This window comes from Sminthopsis crassicaudata, chromosome 2 (assembly GCF_048593235.1).
Source record: "Sminthopsis crassicaudata isolate SCR6 chromosome 2, ASM4859323v1, whole genome shotgun sequence".
NCBI classification, from domain to species: domain Eukaryota; kingdom Metazoa; phylum Chordata; class Mammalia; order Dasyuromorphia; family Dasyuridae; genus Sminthopsis; species Sminthopsis crassicaudata.
In genome coordinates this window covers 523,099,619-523,115,627 of record NC_133618.1, presented here as the reverse complement: position 1 = coordinate 523,115,627, position 16,009 = coordinate 523,099,619, and the positions used below count along the sequence as shown (strand labels likewise).

Here is a 16,009-nt window from a genome sequence, read left to right as displayed (position 1 = left end):
TTGGGTGTCTTAAACATGTGGGATGAGTAATGGTCAAATTTAACTAAAGCATCATTCATTCCAGTTTGTTAGATGGGATAGTAGGAGATACACAGTAAATCATAGAATCTATGAGGGACCATTCTCTTCATTTTGTTTCTTCATTCTTGGTGCCTCTTGGACAGGTCAAGACAGTTTTTTGTTTGTTATATTTTGCTTTGTTTTTGTGGTGAAGAGACCAGTTGCTTTAATCATCTCTATGACCCTCTGCTACTTATTGTCTACGTCACCTTGGGTGAGCCATACTATCTCTGTTGGCCTTAGTGATTTCATCTGTAAATGAAATTGTTGAATGAAGTGACTTTTAAGGGTCTCTTTCAAGTCTAAATCTTTTTTTTTTCATCCAATGAAATTAATTAATTAGGTAACAATTGGCCATTTCTATAGTTCAAATTATCATTAAAGTCGACAGAGTGATCTGATGGCCAAAAAAGTATAAAATGAAGGGGAAAACCAGCAAAGCCCCCTATCGTGATTGTTTTTCTCTTTTGAGGCCACAGGAAACAAAGCTTTCACACTGTTGGAAGGGATGTAACAGTCCTTAGAGAACTCTTTTACAACCACTGTAGTGTAGTGGATAAGATTGGGAGGGGGGGTGGGACAGCAAGACTTGGGATAAAATTTCACTCAGGCAATTCCCAGTTGTGGGAACCTGTCAAGTCTTTACCTTTCTGGACCTCAGCTGCCTTATCTTTTTTTTTTTTTTTTTTTTTTTTTTAATTTTCTGAGGCTGGGGTTAAGTGACTTGCCGAGGTCACACAGCTAGGAAGTGTTAAGTGTCTGAGAGTAGATTTGAACTCGGGTCATCCTGAATTCAAGACTGGTGCTCTATCCACTGCACCACCTAGCTGCCCCCTCAGCTGCCCCATCTTAAATGGAGAGGATCGAACTTTTCAACCCTAAATCTAGGACCTTATAGAGAAAATGTTCTCAAAAAAACATGGTAGGAAATGAGCTTCAGATTCTGAAAGTTATGTATTAAAAGATCAAAAGGCAAAAACAACAAATAATTATTTTAAGACTGTGCCCATCTATCAAAATTTTATTGAATAATTTGGTTAATGTTAACATGAAATACAGCCAGAACAAGCTGTCCACCATTACTCATCTTGTTATGCATAACCCTTGATCACAGATGGGAAGACTATGGCTTTGCATGATACACAGGAGTAGGACAGCTGGCTAAGAAGTGAGAATCCCATCAATCACCTTTCCCTCAGATATTTTGTTATCACAGAGATACAGTCAAGAAAATGATAGCAAAATGACAACTAACTCTTCAAGGATCAGCATGTCTCACTTGCAGCCTTAGTTCTCTGGTTGCCCCCTCCCCAGACATTTTTGTGAAGGTCATAAGACTGCAGGTGGTTGGGGTAGGTACATAACCTTCTCCATGGGTTGTTTGGGCCCCAAAGCTCTTTGTAGCTACAATCACTTGGTACTCAGTGGATAAGTAGATAGCAAAGCCACCTGTCTTGAGTAGGAGGTTGTTCATAAATAAAGAGAAATGTCTTTTGAAGATTGAACCTAATATGATTTTTAGGTGTTGAAGGAATGTTTTATTTATTTTTCAATATGACTATCTGCTTTTGATTAACCCAGTAGTGAGGGATCCTTTGATTTGGTTCTGTTGTATTAAGAAACCTCTAAGTTTCAGATGTGTCTTAAAGCTAATCACATCTCTTAGTCTTGAGGGAGTAGGGCCTGTGAACTTGTTTTTAAGAAATATTATAACAACTGCATTTCAATATAACTGGTTTCCTTTGCAATGTGAGGTGTTTTTTTTAAATGTTTGTTAGATTGGAAGATGGTTCATGTTTGAGAAATACAATCTAGGCTTTTTTTCTTTTTTCAAAACTGAATTTGTGTTCATGAAACTAATTCCTTTGATTTATGTCATATGCATTAAAATAGAAATAACTTCCATTAATATGCAAGATTCATGTTTCCATATAAGAATTTTAACCACAAGGAATCTCTTAAAATATTTTAAATTAACAACAATATTAAATGAAACTGAGACTGAGAAAAATACCATGATATGAAAATTTAAATACTAGATACAGTAACCTTGGACACAGGACAGCATTGTTCAAGGTTACATAATATATTGCTAGAAAAAATGAGTTTGAGCTGTGTCAACACGACATCAACATAACTGATTGTAAAGTGAAAAAAAACACAGCTAATTCAACTGAATGTTCTATCCACACAGCATCACTTATAAGTAATCTGACTGGCTTTTTCAGAAAACCATCTGGTTGCTTGGACGTTGAGTCTAGGCAAAGAAACATGACATAGTCACCTAAATGGTAGAGTATTCAAATTATTCAGAGCTTGAAGCCTGGCCTTTTGGCTTGTTAGAACAAATGATTTTTAGAGTTCTCCGTGCCAAAAAATATCAAGAAATTATGTTGATTTAAAGTTATCTTTTTTCTTCCCTTTAGGTATATTATAGTGCAAATCATCTAGAGAATTTAAAGAAAGTTTATCTGAGTAGCAGAAGATAGGAATAATGGCAATACCTTTTAGTCTAATTAATTTTTTTTCCATTTTTGTAGGCCACAGCACTATGTCTTCCCAAAAGGGAAGAAAAAGGGAGAAAATCACCTCCATTGACTACTCTTGTTATAGAGTATGGCAAGTACTTTTTTACCTGTCCTGCATTCTCCCTTACTTTCCTCCTCCCTCCCCCCTCCAAAAAAAAAAAGTAACACAAAATCTTCAGAGAACTAATCTCCTTAGGTTTACAAAACTAGGCTGATTAGTAAATCAGAGTATCAGGCTTATTTACAATACTGAATACCTTTCTGCTGAAGGGTACAAAAATGCTTTCATGTATACACTGAACTAGATTTTAGCCCACAGAGGTCCCATTTTAGAAACTCCATGGATGGACCTATTGATATGGTCACAGAACTACAATGATCCAATATCTTAGTTACAAATGATTTGCTACCACAAAACTACAGAATCCCCAAACTGGTAGAAACCTAGAAACATCTGTCTGCTGAATTGACAGCTGAGCAAGAAGCAAATGTCATTTCTTCTGGGTTTCTGCTATTCATGGAGGTGAGTAAATTAAGCATGACAAAGAAGTACAAGTGATTTGGCTTCTCTTCTGTCTGCACAAATTCCACATTGAATACTAAATCAGCTCTAGGATAGACTTCAGCAACCTCAAAGAGTAAAGCTGACTTCCAAAGGTAGTCAATTCCTAACCAAGGGCTTGAGAATTCATTCAAAGCAATCAGTTTCATGAATTCATCTGAAATTTTAATCAATTTTAATTATTCCATGTGTGACTTGGCAAATTTGTGGAGATTCCAGGGAACAATCCTTGTTGTTATAATTCTACCCTTATATAGGGGGTTGAAAAATCATAGATTGTCAGAGCTGGAAGGATCCCTATGCAAAAACCACCTAGTCCAACCCTTTCAGTGGATGAGATGAGAAAGCCAAGGGTGAGAACGGTGAAGTAATCTGTCCAAGATCACAGATAGTGAAGAATCAGATCTAGGACAATGATCTTGGTCTTTTGACTCAGTACAAGGTTCTACCACTAAGGAATCCAATTTTAAAGGAGATTGATTCATTTGTTAAATAGAATATAAATTCCTTGAGAACAGATACTTTTCCACTTTTGTCTTTGTATCCCTAAAGTTTATAGTATCTGGCAAATAATAAGAGTTTAATAATTGCTTGATTTCCCAATCAACAAAGCATAGTGATTAATATATAAAGAGTGAGAGATTTCTATATAAATATATAGATCTTATATAAACTATAATTGTTTGGGAAATCTATCAATCAACAAGTAATTATTAAATTCTTACTATACACACATGTATATATATATATATATATATATATATATATACACATTACTGGATTTTTATTATACATATACACATATGTATAAATCACTGGATTATTTTCTATTTACCCAGCTACCCTAAATGACACATTTTAGGTTAAGATGGAAATATTCATATCAATGTTAAAATGTACTGAGACCAAGAGATCCTAGACCATTCTGAAAGAATCATCATTTGTTTCCCATGGCTTACAAAAACTGAACAGGATATAACATTAAATAGCCATCTTCCCATGTATAGAGATGCTGATCTCTCAAGTTGTAAGCTAACATGGCAAGAACAGACTGTGAAGTTCTTAGGTCAAAACTCACATTGATCTGTTTCCCCTTTAACAAATCAAAAGCAAAGGTTATCTTCATATCTTTGGTGTCCGTGACATAGAGGACGCCACAGGCAACAAAGGCATTGCCTGCTTTGGATTTGGGGTACGTGGTGTTGATATGTTGAATGACTGAGAAGGTACTTTGCTCTAGTTGGGCCACAAAGATACTGGACCCATCCAAACTTGAAGCATAGATAATCCAAAGGCCCTTTTCATCAATAGCGAAATTGAAGTATGTCTTTGAGTTTACAAAGAGATAATTTCGACCCGAGTGCAAGGCATTTTCAATCTTCAGTGTCTCAGATGTTTCTGTTGCAAATTCAAATCTGAAAAGAAAATTTAAAAAGAAAAGTCAATATTTTCATGCAGAGAGGGAGAATCTCCAGTGAAATGTGGATTTTATTTCCATTGTTCTGACAGAGCAGGTAGAAAAACTGACTGATACAGAAATCCACAGTTTGGATATCATTTTGTTTGAAAAATGCCCTTTCTCAAGAATCTATAACATGTCTTATCTCTTTGCTAAGTAGGATTTAAACTTCTTGAGGGCAGGCCCTATTTTGCCAGGGCAAAGGCTCTGTATCTCCCTTTTTTTTCTTTTTTTCTTTTCTGTGTAGACATGCGCAGTCTCCTTTATGGTTCTGCCATCAAAAATAGCCTTGGCACAGGCCCATTCTCACACATGATCTGTGACTATTTATTACACATATGCTTCAGTAAGCCTAGAGTCAGGAGCACCTAAGTTTAAATCCTCTTTAAAATGGGGATTATAATAGCACTTTCCTGCCAAAATTGTTGATATAATTTGTGAAATGCTTTATAAATCTGAAAGTACAATATCAGTGGCAGAAGACGCGAGTTCACATCTAAATTAAGACTGTTACTAGCTGTGTATTATGTTAGTTATTTCATTCGTATCTGATTCTTTAAGACCCCATTTGGGATCTTGTTGGCAAAGATAGAGTGATTTGCCATGTTCTTCTCCAGTACATTTTACAGATGAGGAAACTGAGGCAAATGAGATAAAGTTATTTGTCCAGTGTCAGATGGCTATTAAGTGAAGTCAGATTTGGACTCAGGAAGATGAATCTTCCTGACTCCAGGCCCAGAGTATATTTGCACTCTGGTACTATCTAGCTGCAATTGGAATCCATGAACACAATTTTTATTAAGTTCTGGTTGAAATCAAAGCTATGATTTGGGTGTGGCTAGACACTTAGTCACCTAGAGTACAATGTGCTATGTAGCCATGGGTGGGAAAACAATGAAGGATGTCTTCAATAAATTTTTTTTGTAAAAGCACATACTTTGAACACTAGAAGATACCATTCTCCATTATTTTCTAAAGCCACAAATCACAAGTATTATAGTGAAGGGCCAAAGTTTGGCAGCCGGTGACCCACAATTTATGAGGTACAGTCCCCGAATGGTGGGAGAAGATCTTTCATGGGGATCATGCGCTGGCACTGTGACCCTGCTGTCAGTAGCCCCAGCAAGATATCAGGCCTTTGAGATACTGGCCAGAAGAGAATGGGTAAGGTCATGACTACTGATGTGAAAGGAACTGAAAGGGAACATCTGGCCCAAATCTCTCCTTTTACAGATGAAGAAAATGTGGACAAGAGAAATTAAATAGTACGCTCAAGATGACATAGCAAGTTAGGGCAGAAATGGGCTCAAACCCTGATTCTCTAGCTCCAGACCCAAGTTTTCTCAAACTATCTCCTGCCGTCCTTCTGTTCAGAGAATTCTTTCGTTACTTCATGGCTGGGGAAGAGAAGGGCAACAACAGCATAAAATCATTGGCAATCTGGAGAATATGTCATTACCACTACAGTGTTAATGCTCGAGGCTTATTTGTAGAAATGGAGCAAGGCAAGGCAAACAGGTGTAGTTGGGTATAGCTTAGTTGGTAGATTTCAGCAAAGATCTGAGTTCAAAGACTAGCTCAGATACTAAAGCTACCTCAGATTACCTTGAATAACTATATGACAGGATATATGATCTTCTGTTGGCCTTATCTGTAAAATGGGCATAATAAAAAACTTCCCTCAGAGGGTTGTGATGAGAATCCAATGAGACAGTATATGTAAAACACTGTTAGCTTAAAATATTATTGTTGTTGTGACATATTTCTAAGAAAATATTGATATGACTATAAAGAGGCAATCTCAAAGGAATAAAAGACTAATTTTGAATTGGGAGTAGAAACAGGGTTAGACTCAACCCACTGCTTTTTGTACCACTCTGTCCTAATAGAGGTAACTAGGTGGCTCACTAGATAGAGTGCTGGTCCTGGAGTCCCAATCCAGCCTCGGACACTTAAAAGTTGTGCGATTCTGGGCAGCACATTTTACCTTTGCCTTAATCCACTACAGAAGGAAATGGCAAATTACTCCAGTATTCTTGCCAAGAAAATCCCTTGGACAGAATAGTTCACAGGCTCAAGAAGAGTTGGTATCTTAAAAAACAAAAAATCCAGATTTCATTAGGGAAGGGAACTCCCTCTACGGACTCAGATCAGCCACGGTTCTGCTTTTATAATCTAGGAGAACTTGGAGTTACCTGCCTAAGGTCCCACAGGTCTGTCCTAGATGGGAATTGAACCCAGTTCTTCATAAGGCACTTCTCCATCCACCATGCCATGCTGCCCCTTTATTTGATCAGAAAAGAGGCAACTAGCAGCATGGTGGATAGAGCGCTGGGCCTGGAGTCAGGAGTTCCTCCGGTCAAGTCCAGCCTCAGACACTTACTAGGTGTGTGACATTTCTATCTGCCTCAGTTTCCTCAACTATAAAATGGGGGCAATATTATAAAACCTCCCCCCAGGGTTGTTAAGAGGTTCAAATGAGATAATGGTTGTAGGCCACTTCACAATGGGCCTGGCACATAGTAGGTGCTACAGAAATGCTCTTTCTCTTCCTCCTTTTAAAATCTGAGCCACCGTCCATGTTCCTGGAGTAATTCATCTGTAAGTAGTGTTGGTGAAGATAAGTTATAGTTAGCAGCTTGTGTAGCTGGAGAAAACACTGTGAGGAATTCCATTAAGGGCTGTAACCATAATACGAACACCAGAGGGAGGCATTGAGCAGCAAAAGAAACTCACAAATTGTTAAATCTGAGAAAATTGACTGGTGCTTTATGATTTACAAAGCTCTTTCCCCCATAACAATCCTGCAATGTAGACACTATAAATATTAGCATCCCCATTTTGCAGATGAGAAAATGAAACTTAAAGAGATTTAATGTGCAGAAGCAAGATGCAAGATGCTGGAGTCAAATTTATTGGGAAAAGGAGGCATTAACTTGAAAGCCACAGATTGACAATATCTTGTTGTATTCTATTTTGTATTTATTTTGTTAAATATTTCCCAGTTAAATTTTAATCTGATGTGGCTGCATTCAGGAATTTTGCAGGAGGATTGAGGCAGAGAGTTTGACTTCTCTGGGATAATGCATTTGGTGATGGACTTGGAGACAAGTCCTGGTTTCAAATCTTTCCTCAGACAGTTATATAAGTTTTGGGAAAGTTACCTTTACCTCCTTGGAGTTCAGGTCCTCCTCTAGAAAATGAGGGGGTTGGCTAGACGGCCTCTGCTCTAATCCTAGGATATTATGATTTGTCCATTGTCATACCACTAGTAAGCATTGGGGACAGATGGCATAGGAAACGAGGTCTCTGACTCCAAGCCCAGGGGTCATTTCCATGTGCCATATTGCCTTTCCTTGTATTTGGGAGCTGGCTGTTTTAAAGCTGAGAATGAATCCTTGAAAGATAGGAGGGAAAAGGCAGCAGATGAAAGGATTGCTTTTCTGAAGCTTTCTTTGGCTCAGCCTGTGGTGAGCTCTTCAGAAAAGCAATCCTTTTCTATGTGATACAATTGAGAGAGGGCAGAGCTCAGAGTCAGGAGGATCCTGGGCAAGTAATAAAATCTGTCTGGACCTCAGGTTCCTCATCTGTAAAATGAGGGGTTAAGGGATTCCTAGGTTCCCTTTTAGCTCTGGATTTCTGACTTTGTGATTCCCGCCTGTGTCCTTATCCCGTATCAAGCTGAATAAGTTGATTGCTCTTTTCATGCTTTGTCTTTCTCCCCCAACTCTTGGAGAATAAGAACTATTCTGCATACAGTAGTTATTTAATAACTTGGTTAATCACATTTCACAGTGCAGTTTCCTTAAAACAAAACAAAAAATAAATACACAAATTTCCATGATTTCTCTTTTTGCTTTTTCCCTACACTTTTTATGGACTTTACAAAAAAAACCTAGATTTGAATTCTGGCTCAGTTAATTACTATGAATGTAGTAGGATTTCTTGAAGGTTCTAGTCTTCTCCGGAGACAATTGTCTGTAATGGAACTCTCCTCCACCCTTACTGCTGTTCTTATATGCAGCAGCCCTTATTGGAATAATGGCAGAGAAGTACAAAGAACATATTTGCATATTTGGGGAAAGTCAGCCAGAGAGAGACAGACACAGAAACAGAGACAGACCCACACAGAGAAAGAATGAGACAGAGCACAGAAAGGTGTTTCATCTTTTTCCCTTTTAACCAGTCTCTTCTCTGAGGCTGTTCCTTTACCCTAACACAAAGAAATTACACTAGATGCCTCTGGGAAATCCCTTTCATCTACAGATTTGAATGATTTGATGATTCTAAGGAGGTTTACCAAAAGAGGTATGTGTGTGTGTGTGCCTGTGTGTGTGTGTGCCTGTGTGTGTGTGTGTGTGTGTGTGTGTGTGTATGTGTGTGTATGTGTGTGTATGTGTGTGTGTGTGTGCCTGTGTGTGTGTGTGCCTGTGTGTGTGTGTGTGCCTGTGTGTGTGTGTGTGTGTGTGTGTAAATCTTCCCTCAATCAATGAATATTTATTAACTGCTTTGTGCCAAGCGGAACCCGTTTATAATCTAGCTGCCTCCATTCAAGGAGTCCATGAGGGTTTCAGCGTTAGGATGCTGGATTTGAAGTCAGGTTTGATTCTTCCTCTGACACTGACATTCTGTGCGACAATGGTCAGGCTATTTAACTTATGTGAGTCTCAATTTCCTCATCTTGAAAAGAGGTATTATAAATAATAACCATCCTCTTTATCTCACAGGACTGTTATGATACTCAAATGGGATAGTGTAAATACAGTGTTTTGCAAATTTTTAATCATTCTGTAAATGTCTATTATTTTCATCTCTCTCTATTCCTCTGCCTCTGCCTTTGTCTCTCTGTTAGTTGCATACACAATCAGCAGATTGCCTCTAAAAGTCAGGGCAAGAGCTCTTTGAGCCCTAATCAGGTTAGATTTTTGAGTTGAACCAAGAGTGGTTGCCTGACAGCTTTGTTCCCTCCCAAAGAGACATCTTTGATTTTCTAGTGAAATCCAGAGTTTTGGGGGATTTAGGTAGAGCCACCAAATCGGACCTTTATCAGATTACAGCAGTGAGCTCTAATGGCACTGGGACATGGGAAATCAGGGCAGACTGAATAAAATCCACCCAGGTTCTCTCCAGTATTGGATGCATCTTCCCTTGTGTTCCCAACTTGCCCAGACATACTCGTTCCTCACCACTAGTTCTAGACCAACGTTACTCAGCCACTTTCCTCCTTTGAGGTTCACTCCACCCATTTCTATCAATCACCCCTGCCCAGGTTCCAGTGGCTATAAATACTTTCTTCCACATCATTCTGTCTTATTTTCTCAAATTCAGCACTTGGCTTATGTCCTCTTCCCCACCTCCAAACTCCTCCTCATACCAAGGAACTTCAGTATACTTATTGATGTGGATAGTTTATTTACTGGCCTCTCAGTTTATTTACTTTCCCAGATTTCATGATCTGTGCTTTTTACTTTAGCATATGTCATTTATGGTCTGATACCCCTCCCCACTTTCACAGCAAACTTTCTAGAAAAAAAAAGTCCTTTATACTTTGCCTCTACCTCTTTATTTCCGATTCTTTTCTCATCTGTTGCAATCTGCATCTCATCCCCACTACTTGGCTGAGATTGCTCTCTCCGAGATTATCACCCATCTAGCCACTAAATCCGATGACTCACACAGCCCTCATCCTTTTTGAGTTCTCTGTATCTCGACTACTTCCTCATCCTAGGAGCTAACTACTTGGGTTTTGGTGGGGGGCACTTCTGGTGCTTGTGCATGCACACGGCTCTATTCTAGGATCACTTCTTTTTATACTCTCTTGATAATCTCATCAATTCCCAAGGGTTCAAATATCATCTCAAAGGAGAAGACTCCTAAAACTATATATTCTGCCCTTATTTTTCTCCCAAGCTCTAGTCCTATATCACCAGCTTCTTAGAGGACATCTCTCTCTGGAGACTCCACATGCCTCTCAAACTCCATGTGTCCTTAGCAGAACTTACTATCATTTCACCCAAATCCAGCTTTTTTCTTAACATTCCCCTATCTGTTAAGAGTACCACTACCCTCTAAGTGATCTGGATTTATAATTTTGGATCATCTTCAATTCACTCTCAGATCTTATGGATTATACTCCAAAGCATCTATCAACACCATCCTTTTCTCCCCATTCACAGGGTCATCATCTGATTTCAAGTCCTCCTCACCTTTTCCCTGAACCATTCAAAAATCTCTTAGTTAGCGTCTCTGCATCCAATATAACCTTCACATAGCTATCGAAGGACAAACAACAACAAATTGATACTCCTAAAAACACAGATATTACCACATTATTCCCCGGTCATGCATTTTTTCAGGCTTTTAAAAAATTATTGTTTTGTTTTTACATTGCAAACATTTACAAATTATTCTCACTTCATGAGAAATCTCCTGTAACAAAGTAAAGCAGTTAGGTAAAATTAATACAGCGACTTCATCTGAAAGTTCATATACCATTCTATATCTATAGCAACAACCTCATCCCCTACCCTAATTCCTAACTCTATTAATTAGGCAGTTTTAATGGCTTCCTATTGTCCCTTTAATAATTAACTGAACATGATTCCATCCTATCTTTCCACACTAATTTCACATTACTTCTCCTCAGTTACACTCTTTTGGCTATAGTGATTGAATGAATATCAGGTCAAAGAAAAGGACTGATCTTAAAACAGATTGTGGTGTTGTCGCTTTTGCTCTCCAGTGACTTCAAGGGGTATTCAATAAAACAAAATGGAGAAGAAATTGTTTCTCTTTTAATACCAGGAAATGTTTCCTCTCTCAAAGGTTAGTGACCCTCTAGCTTCTCTTTATCAACTACTGTTCTCTTTTTTGGACATATTAGTCCTGTAAGCTGAAGCAAACCCTGGGGATTCCATACTTTTAAAGTATTGTTAACTCTCATGAGCTTAGAGCATGATTGTGGAAAAAGCACAAGATTGGGACTGGTTCTGGCTCTGCCTCTCAGTTGTCAAATGACTGTAGGTAAGTCACTGAGAAGCAGTGTAAATAGATCAGCAGTTTGCTGGTAAATGTTTAACAACTGACTCTCCAACCGTATGCCCATGACTCACTTATAAATTTAATCTGCATTATTAATTTCCTTCAACATTATCTTAAGTCTGTACAATCAACAAAGCAATAAATCAAACCCTTAATGGCAGCAAAACTATAACTGGGGCTAGAGTACTAGATGTGGAGTCAGAAAGATGTCGTTTCTACTGGACTGGACAAGGCACTTAAACTTTATTTGGATTCAGATTCTTTATCAATAAAATGGAGCTAATAATCCTTGCAATGATTACCTCAAAGGTCAAAGGCAAGAATAAATATAACTCTAAAAGAGCTAAATGAATGTTAGATTTCTTGTTCACTTCTCTTCGGCACAATTTTCTTATTTTTAAAAGGGGGATAGGCTAGATCAGTGGCTCCCATTTTATGGTCTATTAACCTTTTGTAGGTTCTAGACAATGTCCAAAGGGGTTAGAACTAAAATTTTCAAATGGTGCCTTAAGCAATCAATAATTATAAGGAATATTATGAGTAATATATTAAATTGTTGCTACTGAAAGAGGCTCATGAGATAACAAGAACAAAGGATTCTGGGAACTGCTGGGCTAGATGGCCTGTCAGGACCCTCATAGCTCTCAAATTTCATCATTTGATAAATAAATTTCACTTACCTCACAATGACATTGGAGCCTCCTTTCTGATAGTAGAGGTAGTTGTTATGGACAGCATGCCCACAGCCGTAGAATAAGTACCTGAGGTGAATGGGCCTGTAACTGTTGTTCAGAAGGGAGACTTGATCCTTAAATTCTTTCACAATGTGGCCTGTGAATGCATAGAAAAGGAAGTCAAGGTGTTTGCCCACATTCTCTGCAATGACTACATGAGCAGCTCAATTGGAAAATTTAGATTGATGAAGAAAACCAAGGTATGATAATAGCTAATGTTTAGGCAGTGCTTACTATATCCCATACTATAGTATATGCTAAATGCTCTACAGTTATAACCTTGTTTTATCCTCACAACAATCTTGAGAGGCAGATAGTGTTATTGTGCCTATTTAACGGAGGAATAAATTGAGTCGGAGGTTAAGTGCTTGATCAGTCACACGGTAAGTGTTTGAGGTTATATTTGAACTCCATTTTTCTTGACTCCAAACCAGTAGTATATCCATGGTGTTACCTAGAAAACAGTGAAAACTATTGCATTTGTTTAGATGTAGAAAGTTTAGGTCAGAGGTTCTCAAACTACGGCCCGCGGGCCAGATGCGGCCCACTGAGGACGTTTATTCGGCCTCCTGGGTTATGGCAAATGGGCTGAGGGGGGGGAGACAGAGTGTGAGCTTTCGTTTTTACTATTGTCCGGCCCTCCCACAGTCTGAGGGACAGTGAACTGGCCCCTATTTAAAAAGTCTGAGGACCACTGGTTTAGGTCATTTCCTCTGGGCAGAGTTAAAGTGGCACAGCAGAAAAAATCCAACTTCAGATCTCAGCTCATCCACTTACTACTCTATAACCTCTAAAACCACTATGTACCTCAGTTTCATGTTTTTGTTAAATGAGGGGACCTCTCTTCCAGCTTCAATTTAAATCTTGAATGGATTGACCAATCAGTTGCCTCTCAGAGTCCTTTCCACTCTGAAGCTGTGAGATTTATTTTATTATATTTTTTAAAAAATGAAACATTATATTAAAACAGTATGGCACTTCAAGCAGCCAAACTTGCTTACTAATTTTACATTATAAATTTCAGTGTACAAAAAAATGATAAAGACGTTTTGGTCACTCCCTGTAAGTTTCCCTTAGCTAGCTAGCATTAGCTTGGGCTCTAGCGTGCAAAGGATTTTCTCTCATTTGATCCCATCAAGATACTTTGTTTATTATTCTTACTCATTTTTTGCTAGACATGTACCCCAGGGTAGTCAGAGATAGCAAAAAGTTTCCATATTTGTTTGGTTTTTGCTGTTCTTCATTTTCAAAGACAACCAAAATGACATCACTATGTTAGAATTGATTTAAGAATGTGTCTGATTTTGGCTGATCAGACAGACCAATACAAGCTCGGAATGCTCCACCACAAGTTGGACACAAATAGTCCTTATGAACATTGGGGTAGCTTCTCTAATTTTGTCTATTTCATGTTTCCTTTGGGCTAATTCACTTCTGCTCTGCTCTTAGAGCATGACATTTCCCTGATGAGGGCCTGCATACTGGGTGTCCTGTACCAGGGTCTCCCACATCATGTAACCAATTCTAAAGTTCTTAAAAGAGACCTTGAGAGTGTCCTTGCATTGCTTTTTCTGACCACCTTGTGATTTCTTTCTTGTGAATGCTCCATAAAATCATTTTTTTGGGGGCAAGTGTACATTTGGCGTTTGAACAATGTGTCAGTGCAACGGAGTTGTGCTCTCTGCAGTAGAGTCCCTATGCAGCAAAGCATCGATTATGATGCTGGTTGTGGTGAAAAAGAATTGGAAGCAAAGTAGATGCCTATTGATTGGGGAATAGCTAAACATTCTGATACCCAAAAGTTGTGCAGCCTCCTTAAAAATAATGATTAGAAAGAATTCAAAGAAACATGGGAAATCATGAATTACTGCAGAGTGACCCTGACAATAAAAAAGAAATGGATGGGGGGAAAAGTGAAACTGAATACAATGTAATTATGATGATTAATCTTGGCCCCTGAGAATAGCCATACCCTCTTCCTGTTATAGAGGTGAGAGCTTTCACTGTGGAACATTGCATTTACTGTCAGTCTCAGTGAGTTGCTTAGTTTTGCTGAACTTTTTTTTAAAATTTGTTATAAAGGTAAGGGTGAGATGTAGTCAGAAACAAATGAATGCATATAAAGACAAAAAATGTCACCGAAACCATAAGTGCTCATTAATAATCATTGCTAGTGATCAAAGTTCCAGCCTGTAGGACTTGAGATGAAGCAGCTTTGATGAGCTGCTTTTACTTGGATCAGTAAGAAGTGTTCTGAATCCAGTAAAGAAGGGAAACAAATACCACCTGCACCCCTTTCTCCTTTGCTCTGTCTTGAACTTTTTAAGTAATCAATTGACATGCTTTCATGGAACACCTTCCTGTATAGACTGTTAAGTTCTAAAAGCACAGAGAAAGGAGAAAAGAATCTATTCTCAAGGAGCTCCTAATTAATGAGGGAGGAGGTGGTGTGTTTCAGTGGGGTGTTAGAAAGTTGTTTTGTTTAGGTGGTTGCAGGAATATTTTGGAAGCTTCGGGGAAGCAGAGACACTTGGGAAATGACAAATTGGCCTTGATTTTTTTTGTTGACTGTGTAGACCTAAGAAAGTGATGGTTGCTGTTCAGTCATGCTCTGCCCTTCATGAATCCACTTGGGATTTTCTTGGCAGAGATATTGGAAAGGTTTGTTATTTCCTTCTCCAGCTCATTTTATAGATGGGGAAACTGAGGCAAATGGGGTTAAGTGACTTATCCAGGGTCACACAGCTGCTAAGTCCCTGAGGGTAGATTTGATCTCACAAAGAGGAGTCTTCCTAAATCCAGGTCTAGAACTCTATCCACTGGGCCATCTAGCCATTCCTGGAAAGTGATAGAGAAAGTGTTAATAAATCAGATTCAACTTAGAAGTGTATGGTGAGCACTTTTTTTCCCTCTGGAGAACTGGTTGTTAAATATTTACCAACAGAACCCTGGGTTGGGATGTTTGTATAGGAAGGTATTGAGAAGACTTAAAAGGATAATTATTGTTTATTTCTGTACCTATCAAAAAAGTGTACTATCAAATATTTTGTTACATATGGTTAAATATTGATTCAGTAAATGTTTATATAGTTCCTACCATGCATAGAGTATTATGCTAAATCTTATAAGGAATATAACTATGAATAAGACATGATCACAAGAAGCTTAGCATAAAATAGATGAGTTTATAAGGTCTCATTGTACAAGATTATTTGATCTAAACAATCTACTGTAACTGAGTTGACAAAACAATTTTTAAGAATTCCAGAAACATGAAAATAATTATGCAGAATTATTCTTTGTAAAGGTATTTGCTACAACACGATGTCAAATACTTTAAACATAAGAGAAGGAGGCACTTATATAATCAATTAATTTCTTATAATTGTTAACATGTGAGCTAATTCTGTTAAGAGGCCAGAGATTTTGAATGTTATATTTCCAATTTATATGGGCACCATTTAAGATCCTCCATTGATTGAACTGAATATATGCCAAATAGCTAATAACAGGATTGAAAATTGACTAACCTATGCTGTTGTAAGTGAGAAGGGAGCATCAGAGTTTAAGATTAAATCTCCCTTCCTGCCTGCTAATTACTACTAGTTAAATTGAAGGAAGATTT

The 16,009-nt window shown here is 38.1% G+C and overlaps 1 protein-coding gene across 1 annotated transcript; it reads right to left on the bottom strand.

The window, feature by feature from the left end:
- Positions 1-3,308: 3,308 nt before the first annotated feature.
- Positions 3,309-13,895, bottom strand: LOC141552963 (gliomedin-like). The gene is made up of 3 exons (XM_074284855.1): positions 13,859-13,895; positions 12,331-12,547; positions 3,309-4,565 (listed from the first exon to the last, which is right to left on the bottom strand). Exons 1-3 carry the CDS (start codon positions 13,893-13,895, stop codon positions 4,106-4,108), a joined length of 714 nt encoding a protein of 237 aa, XP_074140956.1. The 3' UTR covers positions 3,309-4,105.
- Between the last annotated feature and the right edge of the window lie 2,114 nt (positions 13,896-16,009).

Coding starts and splice junctions, on each gene's coding strand:
- LOC141552963 (XM_074284855.1), bottom strand. CDS start 13,895: ATGTGGGAGACCCTGGTACAGGACACCCAGTATGCAG. Junction 12,548..13,858: donor ACAGGACACCCAGTATGCAG/GCCCTCATCAGG, acceptor TTTCCAATTGAG/CTGCTCATGTAGTCATTGCA. Junction 4,566..12,330: donor GGCTCCAATGTCATTGTGAG/GTAAGTGAAATT, acceptor TTTTCTTTTCAG/ATTTGAATTTGCAACAGAAA.